Consider the following 21,962-nt stretch of genomic DNA (forward strand, 5'->3'; position numbering starts at 1 on the left):
TGTCTCCCAAATTCAAGCACTCCAAGAGCATATACATACTCATTTTTATCGTCATATCCATGTCTTTATGTTATGTTTGTGAGCATAGAATTTAAATTTTAAATTTAAATTTGGATGAATTGGAATAAAATTTATACAATTTTATAATATATTTTTCTCAAATTCATACAAATATTAATCCAAAACCCCTTCCAAGCATTGAGTCATTCTTGATTTGAATTTATTTGAATAAGAACTTGATGTAATACAAATTAATATGAAAATTTATTTAAATCAAAAGTCTAAAGTTTATATGTATTCTATCGTAACCTCTAATTGTATACTGGAATAGCATTCCAACCCCATGTTATTTTTCTAAATACAAAAAACTCCCCAATAAAACGAGTACTTCTAATGATTTGCCCTCCACGCTCCTATACAAGACAAACCCCACTACACCTCCGTGTTTCTTATTAATTTCAAAAACTCCCCAACAAATTTTGTACTTCTACAGTTTTGCCCTCCACGAGTCGCGCTTCGATAGAAAACAAACCCCTCTCTCTCTCTCTCTCTCTCTCACTCTGTTTCTCTTCATAGAGGTCCTGGCCTGCTACTCCCTCCTTCGGCGGCTGCCGGAGCGACCGCCGTCGGCTTCAGTCCTGGCACGCTCTCTCTGTCTATCCTTCTGTCCATTTCGTCAGATCCTAGCTTCCTCGTCACACTTTTTCGTGTGCAATTTCTCTCTCTTTCATGAGCGATCTGTTTTTGGTGATCTGATTGGTACAGTGGTTCGTCTTAATCTTGAGATCCCCTCAAATTTTTGACTTGTTGCTTCCGGAAAGATAGAAACAGGTACGGAGTACCATTACCCTAATCTTGGTTCTGTTTCCATGGTTGCTGGGATTTTCTGGTCTGAGATTGATATGAATCGCTTTCATATACTGGCAGTTGACTGAGATATACATATTTGTTCCTATATTCCTGCTGGGTTGATGATGCTTGGTTGAATTGTTTAAGATTAGAAGTTGATACAACGACCCTACCAGATAGTTCTTTAGTTGCTCTGTTGTTTTCTCGGCCTGAGCTAATATATTCCACTTACTTTCTTCAAAAAGAAATGTTGTTTTTCTTTTGGTTTGATGATTGATGTATGGAAAATGCTTCTCTGTTGTTAAGGGATTTTCTGAAGAGCTGCTTATGTCTAGCTGTGATTCAACACTGTTTTGAGCAGTCCTTTATGTATTCCACTTTTCTCAAGAACTATCTCTTTGGTATGTTGGAATGGAGTGAAAAAACGATCTATATGCTTTTCCTCATTAAGGTAGCCATGCCTTAGTAACTTCCTTTTTGGAGGTAAAGAATAAAGTTCCACTTTTCTGGAGTTCTAGCAATTTGCATGGAATATAAAAAAGTCTTGGATTTTTTAATATTTTCTGTATTTATTCAGACTTTATTTCACTTAGATTGCTCTACATGTTTTTGAATTGATAACTTTCTACTCAGAAATGTTTATGTTTGCAGGATTCTTTGAACTTCACATTTTGGTCATGTTGACGGAATGAGTTAATATTTGTATGCAAAAGTAGCCTGTTATATTTGTGTTGAGTATATGTCAAGCCTTGTTGTTCAATGATTCTTATGTCACTTGTGATTCTCTTGAACTGAAGAAATTGACAAACATTGGGAGTTGAGATTTACATCTCTTGGAAGGATTTCCTTTTCTTTGATTTTGAGTGGCAATCTTTGTTCTCACTGTTATCAGTCGAGTGTGTGTGTCCTCTATAAACTCATTTAAGGAAGAAGATGGAAGGGGAAGAAATGCATGGTAGCAGTGAGAATAATATCGAAGAAGGTGGAGTGACAAGGATATTTGTGGGTGGTTTGGGAGGGGCTGTGACTGAAGATGACATTCGAAAGACCTTCTCCTCTCTGGGTAGGATTAAAGATGTTGACATTCTTCGAACCAAAGGCCGCAGCTTTGCTTACATGGATTTCTACGCCTCTTCCCAAGCTGCTCTTGCTAAGCTCTTCAGCATGGTGCGTTCTCCCTCTCCCTACTTGTCCTTGTGTGTGTGACTGTATATATGTGTTTTTTATCTTTTCGGACAATGCATTGACTTTTGTGTTATAGGAATTCATAATATGGAGATATACAATTGAATAGCTTTGACAATTCTACTTTTAACTCAATGAATATCTTAATACATTTTTTTTTTTCAAAAAGGAAAAGTATGATAAAGTTTTCAGTATTTCAGTTAATTTGGAAGTTTTTCTGTGTGACTTCTCTCTTCTTTTTGGGCTGTATTGGAGGCCTTCTATTTTGAGCTTAGTTTTTATCAGAATGGAGCTTTCTCATTTCTCTCAAAATCTCTTCCATTTATTGAGAGAATATTTTACTTTAAAGGACCTGTAAGGCCTCATTTGGAACTTGGACAACATTAGGAAAAGAAAGGAAAATATGAATTTATCAACTTTTTTTCATGCTTGGACATAAAGGAAACTAAGGAAGAAATTAAAATATATAGTAAAATGAATGAACAAAATTTTGATTTTACATGTCGTTAAACTTTGAATTTTTTAGTTTTTAATTATATTTGAACACATTTTGATTCTTAGTAGTATTTGATGTATAGAGAAAATACAATGGGAAATTGATTTTCTTCTTATTTTCTTTTACTTCCTTTTCTCAAACAAAATTCTTGATCCAAACAAAACCTAAAATAATTTTTTTTTTTTTAAATTTTCCCTTGTTTCCTCCTTCCTTTTCCTATATTCACCATAATGAGACAAATGGGAAGTCTTCGGTTAAACGATTTCCTTTTTCCTAGTCCACACCATCTTTGTTGTTAATCCCCTCAAATGAGAGGAAAATTTCCTAAATTTGAAACATGGAGAAAATGGATCTCTGATACTGCCCCTCTCCTCATAACATTATGTACTGTTTGAACTGTAACTAAATTAATTCTTGCAATTGGTTTAAACCGAACATTTTTCAGGTTAATTTTCTACAAGCATCTATAATTTCTACTATCAGTGTTGTTGTCTTTCTTAAATTTGTCCAAAAGGACATGACTATGACTTGGGTGGAATATAGCAATCTTCACTAAATGACCTGCAGTAAGATAGCGAGTGATTTGGGGTTTCAATGAATGGTGGGTAAGCACTAAAGCTTATAGATGAATTAGAGTTGGATGAGGTAGGTTTTGAAAATAATAAATTGTTGGTAATATAAGTAATATATTTTTGAAAGTAGTAGATTTTGAGTTGCTTAAAGGGTGGAGATGAAGAACAAGAAAAATATATTTTAATTACCACTCAAAATGATCGTTTTAGAATTAGATCACATGAAGCAGCAGCAGGAGTGAGAGTTTGAGTGAGTGAATGAGAAGCATATCCATAAAAATCTTGTCAGGGACCAAGCATCATGGGATGGGAGTGATTGATTCAATCAATTAAAATCAATGTTATTTCCTTTCAATAAATTTGTGCTAGAATTATGCAAGTGTAATTTTCCTTTCCCTAAGAATAGGTTATTGCCTATTCCATCAAGAGTCGTTCGACTATTTAATAGCTTGAGGCCATGAATAAAAGGATCACATGATTATTACTCTCAACCGGAAGTTGACTTGGAGTCGTTGTTTTTCTCGAATTAGACCAATCTAAGGAGGCCTAGAGTCCCTCGAAGTATCCTACAAACTTACCATCATAGGTAGAAAATGCAAGGATGATCCTTGTTCTCTACCCTTTCATAAACCCACCACAAGATCACAAACTATGGCACGTAACAACTTGGTATCCGAGCCAGGCATGTCCGACCACCGCCTCAAGCAAGTGGAGAACGAGCTTGGCTTATTGGCTGTGGGCCAACCTTGTGATTTTGGGTGCGAGAGAGCCTCCTTCCGAGGGGCTACGACGGGGCCCACAAGAAGACTTGGCGTCGTCATCATGTCCTCCACCGTGTGTAGAAAAATGAGCAAACATGTTCTCCATATGCTTCAAGAGGTGCTCTTCGCTAGCCCACATAGCTTGTTGTAGTTCCTTTTGGCTCACAGCCAATGAGCTAAGCTCGTTCTCCACTTGCTTGAGGCGGTGGTCGGACATGCCTGGCTCTAATACTAAGTTGTTATGTGCCGTAGTTTGTGATCTCGTGATGGGTTTATGAATGGGTAGAGAACAAGGATCGTCCTTGCATTTTCTACCTATGATGGTAAGTTTGTAGGATATTTCGAGAGATCCTAGGCCTTCTTAGATTGGTTTAATTCAAAGAAAACCATGACTCCAAGTCAACTCCAGGTTGAGAGTAATAATCACGTGATCCTTTTATTCATGGCCTCAAGCTATTAAATAGCCGAACGACTCTTGATGGAATAGGCAATAACCTATTCTTAGGGAAAGGAAAATTACACTTGCATAATTCTAGTAAAAATTTATTGAAAGGAAATAACACTGACTTTAATTGATTGATGGTAAGCATCAATCTACCATCCCATGATTCTTGGTCCCTGACAACTCTTCCCTCCTTAAAATTTCCTTGTCCTCGAGGAAAAAGCGTGTCTTCAATTTTTCCAGATTCTCCCATGTGGCCTCAGCAGGAGAGAGATTTTGCCAATGAACAAGAACCTCAGTTTCTCCCCCTTTCTTTCGAGTTTCCAAAATGGCTTGAGGAAGTGGGTGGGGTGTAGATTCAACTGGTAATTTGGGTAGAGTGGGAGAGATTTTCTCTTGAATTCCAATCCTCTTTTTTAGGAGAGAAACATGAAAAACTGGATGTAATTTAGATTGTAGGGGTAACTCCAATTTATATTCCACAGTGCCAATCTTGGATAGGATTTTAAATTGACCAAAAAATTTGGGAGGAAGCTTGAGATTTTTCTGTTGAGCCAAGGAGAGCTGGCGATATGGACGCAATTTTAGGCAGACAAATTCGCCCACTTGTAAATTCTACTCCGTGCGCTTCGCATCATAATATTTCGTCATTCTCTCTTGTGCAATCTTCAAGTTGGCTGTGACATCCCTAATCACCACATTCCTTTCAAGTAGAAATTTGTCAACGAACTCCACGCCCGAGGTGCCATGAACATAGGCAAGTAAAGTGGGAGGCTTGCGCCCATAGACAATTTCGAAGGGTGTCTTCTTGGTGGAAGAGTGAATGCTCGTATTGTAACAATGTTCCGCCCACGCAAGCCAAACCGCCCACGATTTGGGCTTAGCACTCATGAAACATCGCAAGTGCATCTCCAACGTCTTGTTGACCACCTTGGTTTGATCATCAGTTTGTGGTGATAAGCTGAGTTGAAATTGAATTTAATTCCATTTAATAGGAATAAATTTTTCCAAAAAGAACTTGTGAACACCGGGTCACAATCACACACAATAGACTCGGACATCCCATGAAGCTTGAATATGTGGGAAAAAAATGTTTGGGCAACAATGGTGGTCGTGTAAAGGTGTTTAATGGGAATAAAATTGCTATATTTGGATAATCAGTCAACTACCCCAAAAATGGTAGAATTACCTCTAGATGTTGGCAAGCCATCCACAAAATCCATGGAGATATCCGTCAACACATGATGCGGAATTGGAAGATAGTTGAGTTGACCAGCAGGTTTAACTTGGTCCACCTTATTTTTTTGACGAACATCACTCTTGGATAAATTTCCGTATGTGCCCCTTTATGCCCTTCCAATAAAAAAATTATTTGATTCTGTGGAGAGATTTGTGGAGCCTTTCATGTGCGTTGGAATGGAATTCCTTGATTATAGGAATAATCAATTTGGATGTGAGCAAGAGGTAAATTCGATCCTTAAAGAAAATAAATCCTCCCTTGAATAGCCACAGTCCCAATGCTTCTCCTTCCTTGATGTTCTCCACCAAATCCTGCAAGTGGGGGTTAGCCAAAATTTTGGATTTTATGGGATCCACTCAAGTAGGAATAGGAGAAGATATTGCCCATGCTTGAATTTCAAAATTTCGGGAAAGGGCATCTGCGGCTGAATTTTCCTTGCCTTTTTTTGTAGTGAATTTGAAAATCAAATCCCAAGAGTTTCACCAACCATTTTTGTTGAGCAGTTGTAGTAATTGTTTGTCCCAACAGAAATTGCAAGCTTTTTTGGTCCATCCGGACAATAAATTTGGCTCCTAAACGGTATGGATGCCATTTTTGGATCGCAAGATTTTTGCCATGTAGAACTTGGCTAAAAAAAGCAATTGGTCGGTCTCCTTGCATGAGTACTGCACCCAAACCCATGCCGGAGGCATCGCATTCCACAATGAACGGTTGCAAAAAATCCAGAAGGGCCAATACATATCCAGATGTCATGGCCTTTTTAATTCTTCAAGAACTTGTTCCGCCGCAGGGGTCCACTTAAAGGAATCCTTACTGAGCATATTAGTCAATGGTTGCGCAATGATGTTATAGCAGTGGATGAATTTTCGGTTATAACCAGTGAGGCCCAAAAAATCTCGCAAGCCCTTCAATGTAGTCAGCTTGGGCCATGTCATCATGGAGTATATTTTTCCCGGATCCATGGCCACCCCACGATGATAAATTAAATGCCCCACCTCTTGCTCAAATTGGCATTTTTACCGCTTGACAAAAAATTGGTTAGCTTGCAAAATGTGTAGCACACGCCGCACATGTAATAAATGCTCCTTCCATGACTTGCTAAAAATAAGGATATCATAAAAAAAAATAAAATACCAAAACGAATTTATGAAGAAATGGCTTGAATACCTCATTCATCATGCTTTGAAAAGTGGCGGGTGCATTTGTAAGGCCAAATGGCAAGACAAAAAATTCATAATGGCCTTGGTGCATGCGAAAAGCCGTTTTATCGATATCATCGGGGTGCATACGAATTTGATGGTATTCCAACAGCAAATCGAACTTTGTAAAAAATTGTGCCCCATGTAATTCATCCAATAATTCATTGATGATGGGTATCGGGAACTTATCCTTGGCTGTAATGTTGTTGAGTGCCCGATAATCGACACATAGTCCCCAGGAGCCATCATGTTTTTTTACCAATAATACGGGAAAGGAATAGGGACTTGTGCTAGGCCACACCACACCAAATGATAAGAGCCCCTTCACCATTTTCTCAATTTCATTTTTTTGGTAATGTGGATACTGATAAGGCTTGACCGAAATTGGATTGGCTCCCTGTAGCAATAGAATCTTGTGATCTTGAGACCACTGAGGTGGCATGCTCTAAACCTTTTGGAAAATGGCCGAATATTGTTTCAAAATGGTCACCAAATCTGGATTTAATTGACTAACTGCAGCTCCTTGCTTCGCTCCCAAATTTAAGGAATTTGAGTTGCAATAAAAAAGCTCTTTTTCCTTTCTGCAACTGCTCCCCCAAATCACGATCACCCATGATTTTATTGCTAGACCCTTTTGTCCCATGCAACTCCACCGTTTTTCACTCCCACCGAAACCACATCCATAGCTCATTGAATTCTCAAATAATTGGACCCAATCTTTTTAGCCATTGAGTTCCAAAAGCGGCCTGACATCCTTCCACAGGTAAAAGGAAAAAATCCACGTGGAATTGAACTTTTTGCATTGAAATAGGGAGATTTTCACACAATCCTTCGCTCTTCATTTTATTTCCATCCACCACTTGCACAGAAAATTCTCCTTTTTTTTTGTGGGATAAATTCCCATGTTGGTAGCTAACTTTGAATTCAAAAAGTTATGGGTGCTACCAAAATCCACCAATATTGTAACCACGGAATTTCCAATTTTCCCAAAAAAGCGCATGGTTTGAGGTGCCGTATTTCCAGAAATAACATGAAAACTAATTTCAGGAATCTCCTCTTCCTCTTCCTCCTCTATGGTAGACTCATCCAACGGCTCATCAATGGAAGGAAAAATTCATTAAATTAAAAATAACTTCTTGCAACGATGGCCTGGGGAAAATTTTTCATAACAATTGAAGCATGATCCGCGCGTCCTCCTTTCTTGTAACTCAGCCAGGCTTAACCTCTTGATGGTGGGGTAACGGGCTCGGGCAAGAGATGTCGAGGGTAAGGGTGGCTGTCTTGTGATTGATGGGGCCTTTGGAGGTTCCATGTACCCTCCCTTCCATTGGTCGTATATACGAGACTAATAGAGCTGTGCAAGACTGATAGCGGCGAACAAGGAAATTGGATTACATCCTTGCACGTCAACTTGTATTGCCTCCTTTAACCCGCTCACGAAGCACCCAACTTGTTGTTCTTCAGATAAATAGCCAGCTCGATGTAACAAATGATCAAACTCCATTTAGTAATCACAGATGCTTCTCATTTGTTTAAGCTTGGTGAGATTCCTAAAAAAATTTTGGTATCTCGAAGGCCCATAACGTAATGCAACTCGTTCTTGAAAACCTCCCAATTGACACCTTCTCGCCGATGTTTGAAATGTTGATACCACAACTGGACTTCACCATCCAAGTGGTAACCGGCCATGGGAAGTTTCTCCGCCTCTTCTGTGCATTGGAACTCAAAAAATTGCTCCACCCAACAAATCCACCCTGTTGGATCTTCCATGCCATCATAGCATGGAAAGTCCAACTTCATGATTTTGGGTGCAAGAGAGCCTCCTCTCAAGGGGCTACGATGGGGCCCACAAGAAGACTTGACATCGTCGTCATGTCCTCCACCGTGCGTAGAAAAACGAGCAAACATGTTCTCCATATGCTTCAAGAGGCGCTCTTCACTAGCCCTCATGGCTTCTTGTAGTTCCTTTTGGCCCGTAACTAATGAGCCAAGCCCGTTCTCCACTTGCTCGAGGCGGTGGTCGGACATGCCTGGCTTTGATACCAAGTTGTTACGTGTCGTAGTTTGTGATCTCGTGGTGGGTTTATGAACCGATAGAGAACAAGGATCGTCCTTGCATTTTCTACCTATTATGGTAAGTTTGTAGGATATTTCGAAGGATCCTAGGCCTCCTTAGATTGGTTTAATTCGAGGAAATCCACAACTCCAAGTCAACTCTAGGTTGAGAGTAATAATCATGTGATCCTTTTATTCATGGCCTCAAGCTATTAAATAGCTGAACAGCTATTGATGGAATAGGCAATAATCTATTCTTAGGGAACAGAAAATTACACTTGCATAATTCTAGCACAAATTTATTGAAAGGAAATAACATTGACTGAAAGGAAATAACATTGATTTTAATTGATTGATGGTGAGCATCAATCAATCCCATCTCAAGTAGTACCAGTTTTTTAATTTTAAAATTTTATATGAGATAAATTTGTAAATTGATTTTTTTTATAAAGAAAACCCAAAAAAAACTGTTGTTTGCGGTCAAAGTAAGTATGTGGTGTTCATGACTAGGGCTAATGACCAAGTCAGTTTGGTTGGAGAGAAGTATTGAATTGAAAAGAAATAAGTTTCACTTTGCTTCTCTTGTTTGGCTGACATAAGGCAGGGAGGAGAAAAGAGGTGGAGAGAAAAAAAGGGTGACAAAGAAGTCGCTTGTTTCCTTCCCAAAATTGGAGAGAAACTATGAAAAAAGCCCAAAATACTCTTTAGGTAGTGTTTGGGAGCATGGATTTCATACCTTTGATTTGGATTTGGGTGGATTTGGACAAATTTCAATACAATTTTATACATCATCTTATACAAATCCAATACAACTCCAAATCCAAGACCTTTCCAAACATGGGGTTAAGTAACTCTAAAAAGCGGCTGTGTATGAGATATTCTTGTAAATGACTATTGATTTTTGTTCTTTTTTCCCCATATCTCTCTCCACTCCTGTCTTATTAAACGAAAAAAGTGGGGAAAAAAGTTGTTTTTCTTTTCTCTTCTCTTCTCTCTTATAAGTTTCTTCTTTTCCTCGTCTCTTCACTTCTTTCCAATGTGTGACAGACTCAAGAAGTTACCCATGCCAAAAGCCTTTGTGCTTGAAGCATGAATTCACATTTTGGGTGCAGAGCAGCACTAGAACTACAAAAATTAGGAACTTTGATGATGGTGAAATTTAAAATTGAACAATGAGAACTGTATTGGGGATTTGATAAATAGAATTCAGCCTTTTGAGGATGACACATTACTCTCACTATCTGCCATTGTTTACAACCAAAATAGCTGTTACGCATAGGACTTTTCAAATATATTTGAAAGCTACCAATCCAAAAATCCATTCTAAGCCAAAATGAAATTCAGTCAACTGATTTGTTTGGTTCTGTTTTGGCTTTTAATGTTCAAGAACTGATGGTTACCTGAACTGAATCGATGTATATAAATATTTAAAATATATACTGTATACTATTAATGTATATTATAACCAAAAGTTACAAAATAGCACACTCAGCTATTTTTGAATGGTTGGTTTTATATAAATGAAGTATGATTGCACACAATAAATCAAAATCCAAGCAAAAGATTTAATTGTTTTTTTATTAAAAATTTGAGATGTTGTGAGAAAGATAACCGAGCTGAATTGTCGGTTAACCAGCCTATCAGTTAACTAATTAGTTCAGTTTGATGTTGATTTGCAAAACACTGAACCAATTTCTGTTTTGTTTGATTTTTAGCACTTTGGTTCAGGACCTTCGGATAATCGAACCGTGAAAACCCCCTGGTTATGCATTATAGCCTCTTACAACCACTCCACTAAGGATTAATATAATGCCATTTGAAAGTGTGAACAAAATAAATTTTCACCCTGATTTAACATTTTTAACCTTCCACCTTCAAGTTTTTGAGATCTAGAAGCTTAATTTCTGAGCTAGATATCAGAAACTTTATATAAGAAAGAGAGGTTTGGAGCTTGGATTGAAGATTGAATCAGGAGGAGATTACAGAACATTATTTTTTCTGATAGGGAAAAATCCCATGTCCTTTTATATTTTTCCTTGAATATAAATTGATTTAAATTGGAAATATTATTGTAAACTTGAATCTAGGCAGACATCTGAATCCACAGGAAGTTGAATGTCTTGGCACAGGTTGCATAAGCATGAAATAAGGTACTATGTTTATCCGCACATGTTTCTTTTGGAGCCTTTCATTTACTTGAGGTTGTATCAAGTAGATTTGATGATCCATCACATTTTAGTGCACAAAAGTAATATAATATCTTTTATTAAAACCTTTTGTTATTGTTAGATTACCACTATATGTAAAAACTTAAGCTTAACATTGTGAGCCTAATGATGTGTATCAAGCCTTAACTGTTTTTTATGTTGCTCTAATAGTTTTATTTTAAGCTAGTTTTTATGTAATTTTGAGGATAGGAGAGATCGGTGTTATGAAGAGCCGCTATGCCAATTTGTATGGTTATGGTAGTTTCATAACTAATACCAACGTCATTCAACTGTGTTCATGCAGTCGTGTGAAACTATGAAAATGTTGTGTCATCTCTTGTTTGCTGTATTTTTTTAATTCCTTTGTTTAATTATGTTGATTCTCAATAAGGCCGATAAAAGTAATTTTATTTATCTTGTTATTATGACTTAAAATTCCTAATGTTCATTGACAAGTCTTAAGATTTCATGGCCAGAAATAACATAACACTTGCCATACCCAGAACTTGGTAGGTGACATCTGTGAACAGTGATGGTTAGCTATTGTTGATTTTAAGAGACTATATTAACTTGTTAAACATAACTTAATTCAAGCAGGCCAACAAGTAAAGGCTCGATAAAACAAAAAAGTTTGACTTATCAAAAGTAAATAAATAAATTCAAGTGCTGCTAAGGAAAAGACCTGTAGGTGGCTTCTGCAAACTCATGTCAAGCGTGCGTGAAATTCTGTAATTCAGAGAAATTTTTTTTTTATTTTTTATAAGTTGCTTCTATATGATTCAAAGTAATGTCATCTGCATGCCCTGGCAAGCATGGATCACTTGAAAATTAGCTCCTGGGTTTTTTTTTTTTTTTTATGGTTGCTTACACTCATTATAGATATGTACATGTGCAGTACAATGGGTGTGTCTGGAAGGGGGGGAGACTGAAACTGGAGAAAGCTAAGGAACATTATCTTGTTCGCTTGAGACGGGAATGGGCAGAAGATGCAACTACAAGCATTGCAGCCAGTAATGATATTGATGAAGAGAAGAACATTATCACATCAGAAAGGCCCAAAAACGTTCAAAAAACTGAAAAGGACCTTAAGATTTTCTTTCCAAAATTAAAAAAGGTGAGAATTCGAGATAGTTAATTTGTTGGGAGGGATTATAACTAGACTCTGAATCTCTGCTCACCCCAAAGGGTGGAATGCAAGTTGATACTTGTAGTATTATTTTTCATTCAATTTTTTATTGCATGCAGAAAAACACGAGGGTTAAACTCAAGTGCTTGGTTTCATTGTTGCATTGATGTTATGCTACTGTCTGCTCTATGATGGAAGTTTGTTTAACCTGAGGCTGGGCTTTTATGCAGGTAAAATCATTGCCTTTTAATGGTACTGGCAAGCACAAATACAGTTTCCAGCGCATCGAAGTTCCTGCACTCCCAATCCATTTCTGTGATTGTGAAGAGCATAATGATTCTTCTTTTGTTGCCAGCGGAAAACACGTACTTGATTCTGAAGCACAATGTGGTGGGATGAATGAAGAAGAAATTGTTATGATGGAGTCGGTGATGAACAAGCTCTTTGAGAGGGAAAGCATTGCAAAGGATGCAGCTGGTGGGAGTGGATTGCCCACGGAAGTAGATAATTCTATCAAATCAATCAATGATGCTCTAGTTGATGAGAATGGGGCAGATGAAACTTTGGATGATAATCTCATCATAAACATAGTGACTGGGGGAAACAACGGACAGGCTTTATTCAGAAGTCAGGAACAAGAAATGATATCTGCAAACCAGGTATAGCTTTATGCATAATTAATTCGGAGCATTTTGTTCCTCAAGTTCTACTCATATTAGACTTCTGCACTTTCTTAATTTAACCTCTATTTTCTTTCTTTTCTTCCTTTTCCTCCATGCATTGGTTACTCAGGGATTTACTGAACGGCAAACTTTTAAAGATAAGAAAACTGAGAAGATGAACAACAGTAGGGAAAGGAAGATTGCACCCGCTAACAAGAAGAGGAAATTGCAGTTGGATGAACCAGAATCAGTTGTCCAGCAATCAAGCACCAATCTTTCAAGCTCCCGAAAGTCCTCATGGCGGGAACTCATCAATAGCGACAGTAAATTCAGCATCTCAAACTTGCTGCCCTCCGTCATTCCTACAGTGGAAGAGCAGTGCAAAATGGAAGATTTAAATGTGCCTACTGGTGCTCCTACAAAGGAGGAGGAATGCAAAATGGATAATTTAAATGTGCTTGATGCCGCTGACAGTAAAAATGAGAGTGCTGTTACACACACAAGCTTGGAAGACCAGCCAACAGAGATGGTGGAGCTGGCAGAAGCTGTGTCTACCAAACCAAATGAACCTGTGAACAAATCAGGTAGAGGGTCATCGTGGAAACAGAAATCCTCATGGACACAACTGGTTAGTGATGTTAACAGCAGTTCATTCAACATTGCACAAATTTTACCAGGTATCGACTTCGGAAAAGAAGCACTCCCAACACCCAGTGGCATGGAAGTTGCAAACTCCACTGACGGGAAAAACAGTGATCATAAGCAGAATATAAGTCAATCTGCTAGAGGGGATTTTACAGCATTGGCATTAGTGGAAGAGGGACTCCTTGAGGCTCCTATGTGCTCGAAAATGGTTGATTTAGAAGAAGAGGTGAATAAATCTGGCATGCATCCAGGGCAGTGTACTCTTGAAAAAACTGCACCTACTCTAACAGGCAATGATGCGGTTTCAGCCCCATTAGTCGAGAAGAAACATTATCGTAATGTCGAACATGGTGAATCTTGCATTTTCATGAGGAGTGCTGCGTCGATGAAAGAGTGGGCGAGGACTAAAGCAGCTCTAAGTGGGTCACTTAAGAAGACAAAAGGCAATGAGAAATAGGTGCTGAAATGGCATGAGTTATGTTTGTAGTATAAGTCGGTCGCGCATTATTGGTTCGGGATTGATTCCTAAACTTAGAAACCAATAAATTTGTTTTTTCAGTGTTCTGTTTTGGTCAAAACCAAACTGATATTGAAGTTAAAATGTCAGCCACCTGATTACCGACCTGGCCAATTATCCTTCATCTGGAGAGGGGAATGTAATTAGTGAGAATTCTTTTTTGTAGCCCACTATGGAGATCAGGGGTTGCAGTGACAGTGGAGTATGGGTAACATTTTTATTTTTCTGAAACATCCATTCCTTTTTTTTTTGTTTTGGCAGCAGGATATTCAATCCCTTTTGGGATCAAACTAGTTTATGAGATGAAAGTTTTTTTTTTAAGCTTGAAAAATTAATTTTTGCACTATTAAAAAAAAATGTCTTTGCATTTAAATTATATATACAATATTTAGAAATTTTAATTTAAAATGTAATGTTATCTTAAATGATTGAAAGCTTGTGTTATTTATTTTTATTTATTTATTTATTTTTGCTGGAACATGTTAGTGATATAACAAATAAGCTTAAACAAATGGAAAGCACTGCTTATTCAACATTAAGTTTTATTAAATAAGTATCAAAATTAAGGTTGTTGAGTTGAGTTATGCCAAGACGGGTTTAAGATTTTAACCAAATCAATTAAAAGTTTGTTTGAGGCGAAAGTCATGAAACCCAAATCATAGTTGAATGGCATTAATGCATTTTCAATTTGATACTTGAGTGGATTGGACTAGGTTTTTAGTTTTGCTTTGTTTTTCATAGAAATAAAGAACTTGTAACACTATAAACAATATGGAAAATTTTGTGTGATAAATAAAAAGTAAAATTTCTGACCTATCAGTATTATTGTCAATTAGAAATGTAATTGAATTAGCTATAAAAGTTAATGTTGTAGGGAGTGTAACCCAAACTATTTTTAATTTAAACACATCCAACTTGAAAACTTTGACAAACTCGATCAATAGCGTTGAGTTTCTAGTAGTTCAAAATATGGAGATTACACTAGAAAGAGTTTTTGTAAGAAAACTTAGTTGGGAGCAACAATCACACGTTTGGTCTTCTCTTCCTTTACTTTATAGGTGTTTTTGAGTTACATTTTTTCCATTATATTTGGATGAGTCGGGAAATTTGCACGTGAAACTTATCATCTAATTACATATTCGATTTGTGTAGAATTTTATTCTGCTATGCAATATAAGTACTTTTAAAACTATCCTTTCTGAAAAGTTTGGGACATATTGGTCTATTCAATAATTCTATGAAGTTGGAAATTATGTTTGTTACTACTACTAATCAGATAAGCAAATCCCAAATCGCACCATCTATGCTTAAACCTTATTTTACATAACCCTTTTCTACTATTCTACACAATCTAAAAAAATTAATAATAATTGAAGACTATCAATTTCTTAAAAACTATCTCATCTAAAGCTGTTTTAAGTGCATACTTGATATGAGTGAAAAAAATACCATTTGATTTGAAAAAATACTCGATTTTAAGGTTAGGTATCTAGTCCAACCTAACCTTATTTGCTTAAACTAAGTTGGGTGTGTTGGGTGGGGAGGGGGGTTACACAGTATAAAATATAACCATATTTTATATAAGGGTATTTAAGAATTTTTCATATAAGGCTATACATACACATTGTAGTCAAAAGTTAAAATCCTAAGGTAATTTTCATTAGTAAATAAAAATTACACAGAAACTTCGGACTTAGACACATTACCGAACAATGAAAATTTATGATCATTAACTTGTATAAATCCATGATATTTATTTTTTAAAGAAATGAATCATTTTATTTGTAAGCTTGTGAAATAAGAAAAGTGATGGAAAAAGGAACAAAAATATTTTTTTAAAAAAAATATTACATTCCTAACTATTTTTTTTCTTTTCCTTCCCTTTTCATTTGGGGTGGGAGGGAGCTGAGCCTATAATAAATTTCCACATAAGCTATAAACATGCCCACAGAATGGCCTATAAATATGGTATAAAGCTATAAATAAGCTATTTCACAATTCTAATATATTTTAGAAAGTATAAAACTCTATTCTAATCAATGAAATTGAGGGAGGTTGGCAAAATATTAAATTTGAAAAAAATAAAAGTAAACGAGTTAAATTTCATTTATTATTGAACTAAAACATGGACTCACCTCCCCTAATAAGTCTATAAATTATAAAAAAATATCTATTAATAAATACATAAATATTTATTTTATAATTTTTAAAATTAAAAAAAAAAACCCTTTTTATTGTTTTACATTTATTCTCTTTAATATTTCAAGTGAATCCAATTTTTAAACAGAGCATCCTCTAATTAATTTTCTTCCTTAATATTTCAGAAAATGCAAGTTTTATGAATAAAAAAAATATATCCATAATAATACCCACCCAACCCTTTGATTGAGTGGGTATTTGAATTCAAATTAGGTCAAGTACAAATGAGTCAATCTTCTTGATCCGAATTCTATTTAATTATAAATGAGCTCCAAATTCTATTTAAATATTTGAGTTGCAAATTAGCACCCACCTAAAAAAGCAAGCTTAGAGAGATAGGTGAGCAATGATGTTTTAAAATTGGAACTCTTCATCGATCAATCTTCTAAATATCTTTCAATCTCACAAATTCGTTCAATACTCTTTCAAACTTTGATCAATCTTCTAAATGTTTTTCGATCTCACAATTTCAAACTCAACTCAAGATTACGAGCTGCTAAACTCGAACACAGCCAACTCTAATTTCATTATAAAATAAGTTTAAATATTATAATATGTATGTTATTTGTGAATAATAATATTAATAATAAACTTATATTTGAACACCCCCCCCCCCCTTTTTAATAAATGGATCATAAACAAATATACTAGCTCAAACACCCATTTAAAAATATAATTGATTTATTTTAAATTTTTTTCTTTAATATGTCCTTAAAATTGACTTACTCCGCCAAATGATCCAATAAAAAAAGGAGGAAATGTAAACAAATCATCTAATGGATTTCCAACCCAAATTCACAGGTTTATTAAATTTAAATTAACCCATTTATAAATAAATCATTTCCTAAATTCAAATACGAGCTAATCGGATAGATAATGATCCATTCATATTCCCATACAGCATCCCCATCCCAATCGTATGGCAGCCCCGTCCCAATCATTTTATCTCTTACGTGTCTTTATACCATGATATCAATCAACCTTTCGTAGCTAAGAATTGCCTTAATCCACTAGGCAACCACTTCATTTTGAAGACTTCCACTTTACACATTCACATTATTGACCAAAATTCTCAGTGAAAATGAAAGAAGCAAGTTGGCAGAAGAAATGCATGGAACCATCCATCCTCAAGAGTTCAAACAGAATTAAAAGAATCAAGTCCATTCTCTGATTAAACACAAACAAAATATGAACACAATCAACATCAAAATGTCCATCTCTCCACAATAGAAGGAAGGTTCTTGCCATATCCCCTTTTCTACGTTATTGGAAATCATCTTTTCCACTCCCTCTTTTTTCTTTTTGCATGAAGAAATACAAATTACATCAATCAAACTTGGTAACCCAAACCTAAAATCAAAATCAACTCATTTATGGCTGGCCAAACACCGAACCAAACAAGTTGGAAATACCGAACCAAACACAGGTTCGGATGCCCGACCCTACAACAATGAATCAGCGCTATCAAGATAATCTACAATTGAACTTTCAAAACCCTGTAAAATGGATATGCATATTTATTGCCCATGGGGTCTACAAAATTACATGACAAAGAGCTGATGTTAAACCTCAAGACCTCTAATGTAAAAGTCAGCTTATGTGTGAATTTGTGTGTTTGTGTACATGGGATGGGATAGGTTTAATGAATTCTCACTTAAAACATCCAAATTTTGAGATTTCCTCTTCCATAATGTTTTCCTTGTTTCCTTTTCCACAATGTTTTTCCTCGTTTCCTTCAAGGAATTGGTTGTTCGAACACTTTTCTGATGCTTCATTGGGTCACTTCCCAGATTCCGTGCCCAATCCATCTCATCTTCCATTTGGATGATCCAATTCTTCTTGTTTGGCTACCACACCTATCCACATGAGCAATTCCAACATCTCATCATTTTTCCATTTGGAATTTCTAATTTTCTTTTTGGCTACTTGCCAAAGACCACACCCACATCTACCACCACACAAGCAATTCCAAATCAGTTTTAATACAATTAGCTTTCTTACAGGGTGATGTTTAAAGAAAACAAATAAGCATAATCCTCACATACCGCAAGACCCTTGCTTTGATTTTGATGCTCTCTTAAACTCCTACACTAAGGGTGATATGTTACCATCAATGCCACAAAACTGACCAGAAGAACCCAGGAAAAAATCTAGCAGCCCCACAATGGCCCAGAACGAGTTAAGTTAATCCTTGTACAGAATGAGTTAAGTTAATCCTTGTACTCCATCCTTCAAGTAGCAGCAAAAAACTCTCCCCTTTCAAGTCAAAAGTTAGAAGCAACACACAGTTATATATATAAAAAAAAAAAAAACGAATCCATTGTTCGGGAGCTTAGAGTTCAAACACTAGGATTAGAATTTGTGAATTGGACAAAAATGCAACACAACATTCTATTGAACTCTGTCCAAATCCACCCAAACCCAAATCCTTGGCTTGAAATCTATGGTCCCAAACACTGCTGAGGGAATGTGATTTCACATCTCCTTTTTCCTTTTGACTTGCCTCTGCAAAATTCAGAGACTAGGGGTTTTGTCCATAAGGGGTTAGATAAACACAGATAGTAAAAAATCAAGCAACTACAACCACGCATTATGGGAGGATTAGAAGACTCCTATGGTGGTTATCCAGTGAGATTAGTTACCTAAGCAATGCAGAGCTCCACAAGTAGCTGGTGAAGCTCTAACAAAGGCTCTCACCACTGCATAGAAATCAAAAGCTCAAGTTGAACTGAAGGCCATGTTAAAAATTAACAACAAATAATAGGGGAACAAGATGAGAGTAAAGAAAAAGACCAACATAAATAATTTATTTTCACTGTACTGGAAACAATAATCATACAAATATCTTAGCCTTGAAGAAAAATTAAGTCAGACTCAAAGTTACTAATTGGTTAAACTCAGACCTGAAGCCATTTTATTTCCCCCTGCTCCTCTTCTCCTTCTTCTTCTTCTTCTATTTAGACAAATCATCATTGATAGATCCACGCATGTCCATCTCCTTGCTATGAATTGTAGGAACTTTCCAATCCCTGCAAGCAATTGGTCCTCGAAAGGATCAGCAGAGCAAGCTCTTTGCAAAGGTCCAGGAACCATTGTTTCCCATGGTGAAGAAAATGTTCATTTTCCCCAGCTAACGGAATTGTTGATGTTCAATCTCAACATCTAGCTGCATAATCTAATGGTACAAGCCACAGCCTGTGCCCAGAATTTGAGTCTTGCTTTCACATCTTCAGGATGATCACCTGGACATGACAGGACCAACACAAAGTTAAAACAAGATGATCTATGCCCCTTAAAATCAAACCCAAATTGAATAACATTAAACATTTTCTTTTAAATAAGAAGCGATGGCAATTCACATGGCTGTAGAACTTCAATCCAGCAGCAAAGAGATAAAAAATTAAGGGAAGTTCCGATGATATTGCACAAATCAACTTCTAAAATGTTATTAACAGATATCCTATATAATAGAAACATCAAACATTTTCAGCCAAAGCTCAAGTTCGAAAAAAATAAAAAATAAAAAACAGCTAAATTTTTAGGAGTACATGTTAAGACTTGTTTCATAAGTAAACGACATGATAAAACTATACTGCTCCCTCATGCTTTCCCTCAAAAAAAAAAAAAAATTCGAGTGAAGAGCAGCACAAAAGGCAAATGAGGTACCCCAAGAACACCAGATCAGACCCTGACTAAGCATCTATCTCAAGACAAAGGGGAAAAGATCACCACTCAGGCAAGAAAATATCCTAAACTGATTGGGCCACTGCAGCACCAAAATTACTTCAAAATCAGACTATGTATCAGAATAGCAACAACAACAAAAACAACCACCAAGCGTTATGTCATTCTAAGCCAGATCGACCACATAAATCCTTTTATTCCATTGTTTGTGATCTAGGTAAGATGCTCAGAAAGTTAAAATGTTTGTCAAGTCATTGTTCATCAATCCAAGCTATTTTAGGTTTACCCTTTCTTCTCCTACTGCCTTTAACAGTAACTAAATCCTTCTCCTCCTCGGAGGGAGGGAGGGAGCGTTATATGATTAGCTACAAGAGCTCAAAATCAAAGAACCCATATTTACCAAAATGATAACTCAAATCTAAGAACCGAGTTCATCATTTCATCCAGATAACATCCTACCCAACAAAGACAGAATCAAATGACGAACGAAAATCACTTCATAGTTAAGGAATCAGTTCTTCATTCCTCCCGCCAAACCCCTTCAGCCTTCCAAACCCACACCATTATCTAAGATTTTCATGATTCCACACAAAACATTGAAACGGCAAAATCTATGAAAAAAATAGTAAATAAATCAAACCCCAGGAATCAAAAACACATACCGGGACTAGAGATCTTCCAATTCGCAATCTCGGCAGTCGGCGGGGTAGACTCCGGCGACTTCTGCTGCTGCTCGTCCATGAACTTCTGGCTCATGGAGTAACAGAGCTCGAGAGCCGGCAAAGTGTTGCAGAGCTCGGGAATCTCCTCGTAGCTGAACCCAAACCCTAGATCCAAACACCCTTTAAGCTCGTCCAGATCATCGTCCGTCAAGCTCTTCGTCCTTGCCACGGACTTAGACCCTCCTCCCTGCTCTGCATCATGATCCTCCTCCGACGTCTCCACATACCCTTCAAGCAAAACCTGGTTCTTCTTCTTCTTCTGCTTCTTCTTCGGCCATTCATGCTCGAAGCTCTCATCTTCTAAATATTCCGCGGCCTCTTCTTCTGGGTTCGTTGTCTCGTGGACCGAAACCCCAGATTCTGATTCAAACCCAAAATCTCCCATATCTCTTTTCTCCTCTGTTTCCTCTCTCTCGCTCTCTGTCCTTGCTCTCTGTAATTAAAGGTGCTTTGTGTGAAGAGCGGGGTACTGCATTTAAAGGAGTCCCGGAGGGCACAGCTCATGATGGGGTGTATGTATGTTGTGTCATGGCCTGATGATGATGATGATGATCTGTATGACCATATAAATAGTATGTATCTATATGGCACAACGCCATGATGTATGTATATGCCATAGACACATAGATATCTATAGTTTATAGATCTGAGGCCCCTATGTGTTGGGGATTTTATTCTCCACAATAATTATGTTTTTATTTTATTAAGTCCTCAAGATTTGTGAGAATATAATATTACAATGTTTTATATATTATACATATTTTAATATTATTTTAGTAATAATATCAAAATTCTTTAAATTCATCACATGCAGTGCACATGTAGATTTTATAATAATAATTTAATTAACAATTAATCAATAATAATGGTAAATGGTTCAACCCAAGAATATGTATGTGTGTGTGTGTATATATATATATATATAGTATTTTTATGACAAATTGAGTGAAATGTTTCTCAATAAAAATCTATTAAAAACAAATAATTTTATTTATCATAAATAAAATTATTATAGATATAAAAGTAGAGTAAGAGCTTTTTTTAATTTGCAAAATTTGATGCTAAATTTTAGTAATTTTAAATTAAAAATAAACAAATTTATTTTGTATATATATATATATGTCTGTATATATAATGGTTTATGCAATTTAAGATATATATTTTGTATACTTTTTAAAAAAATAAATGCATTTATTAAATTAGTGAACTAACATATAAGATAATAGCATATTCTAAAAAGTTATTTATTTTGTTTTTTTTATTCTTTTTTCATGACCCATATCTACTACGTTAATTGTATTTAAGAAACATATTTTTCTAAATTTATTTATAAATTAATTATTTAAAATTAATTTCAATATTAAAAATTTTGTACTACATTTTAAAAACAAAAATTTTGTA

At 36.1% G+C, this 21,962-nt stretch overlaps 2 protein-coding genes across 10 annotated transcripts; one reads left to right on the plus strand and one right to left on the minus strand.

Moving 5' to 3' along the window:
• The first annotated feature begins 484 nt into the window (after positions 1–484).
• LOC131151139 (protein REPRESSOR OF SILENCING 3) lies at positions 485–14,187 on the plus strand. Of its 5 annotated transcripts, none has more exons than XM_058102380.1 (6): positions 509–831; positions 1,156–1,332; positions 1,501–2,016; positions 11,902–12,120; positions 12,363–12,791; positions 12,925–14,187. In XM_058102380.1, exons 3-6 carry the CDS (start codon positions 1,783–1,785, stop codon positions 13,894–13,896), a joined length of 1,854 nt encoding a protein of 617 aa, XP_057958363.1. In that variant the 5' UTR covers positions 509–831; positions 1,156–1,332; positions 1,501–1,782; the 3' UTR covers positions 13,897–14,187. The 5 variants fall into 5 exon arrangements, with proteins under 5 accessions (XP_057958366.1, XP_057958363.1, XP_057958367.1 ...); XM_058102384.1 differs by lacking the exon at positions 1,156–1,332 and having other exon boundaries at positions 12,925–13,378; positions 13,472–14,187; XM_058102383.1 differs by lacking the exon at positions 1,156–1,332 and having other exon boundaries at positions 485–831.
• A 3,454-nt stretch (positions 14,188–17,641) lies between these two features.
• LOC131151140 (uncharacterized) lies at positions 17,642–21,205 on the minus strand. Of its 5 annotated transcripts, none has more exons than XR_009135700.1 (4): positions 20,502–21,044; positions 19,059–19,397; positions 18,798–18,854; positions 17,642–18,011 (listed from the first exon to the last, which is right to left on the minus strand). XR_009135700.1 is itself a non-coding variant. In XM_058102385.1 (2 exons), exons 1-2 carry the CDS (start codon positions 20,944–20,946, stop codon positions 19,318–19,320), a joined length of 525 nt encoding a protein of 174 aa, XP_057958368.1. In that variant the 5' UTR covers positions 20,947–21,205; the 3' UTR covers positions 18,936–19,317. The 5 variants fall into 5 exon arrangements, 1 of the variants encoding a protein (XP_057958368.1); XR_009135699.1 differs by having other exon boundaries at positions 18,201–18,854; XR_009135698.1 differs by having other exon boundaries at positions 17,642–18,103; positions 18,201–18,854.
• Positions 21,206–21,962: the final 757 nt, after the last annotated feature.

This window comes from Malania oleifera, chromosome 3 (assembly GCF_029873635.1).
Source record: "Malania oleifera isolate guangnan ecotype guangnan chromosome 3, ASM2987363v1, whole genome shotgun sequence".
Classification (NCBI taxonomy): Eukaryota; Viridiplantae; Streptophyta; class Magnoliopsida; order Santalales; family Ximeniaceae; genus Malania; species Malania oleifera.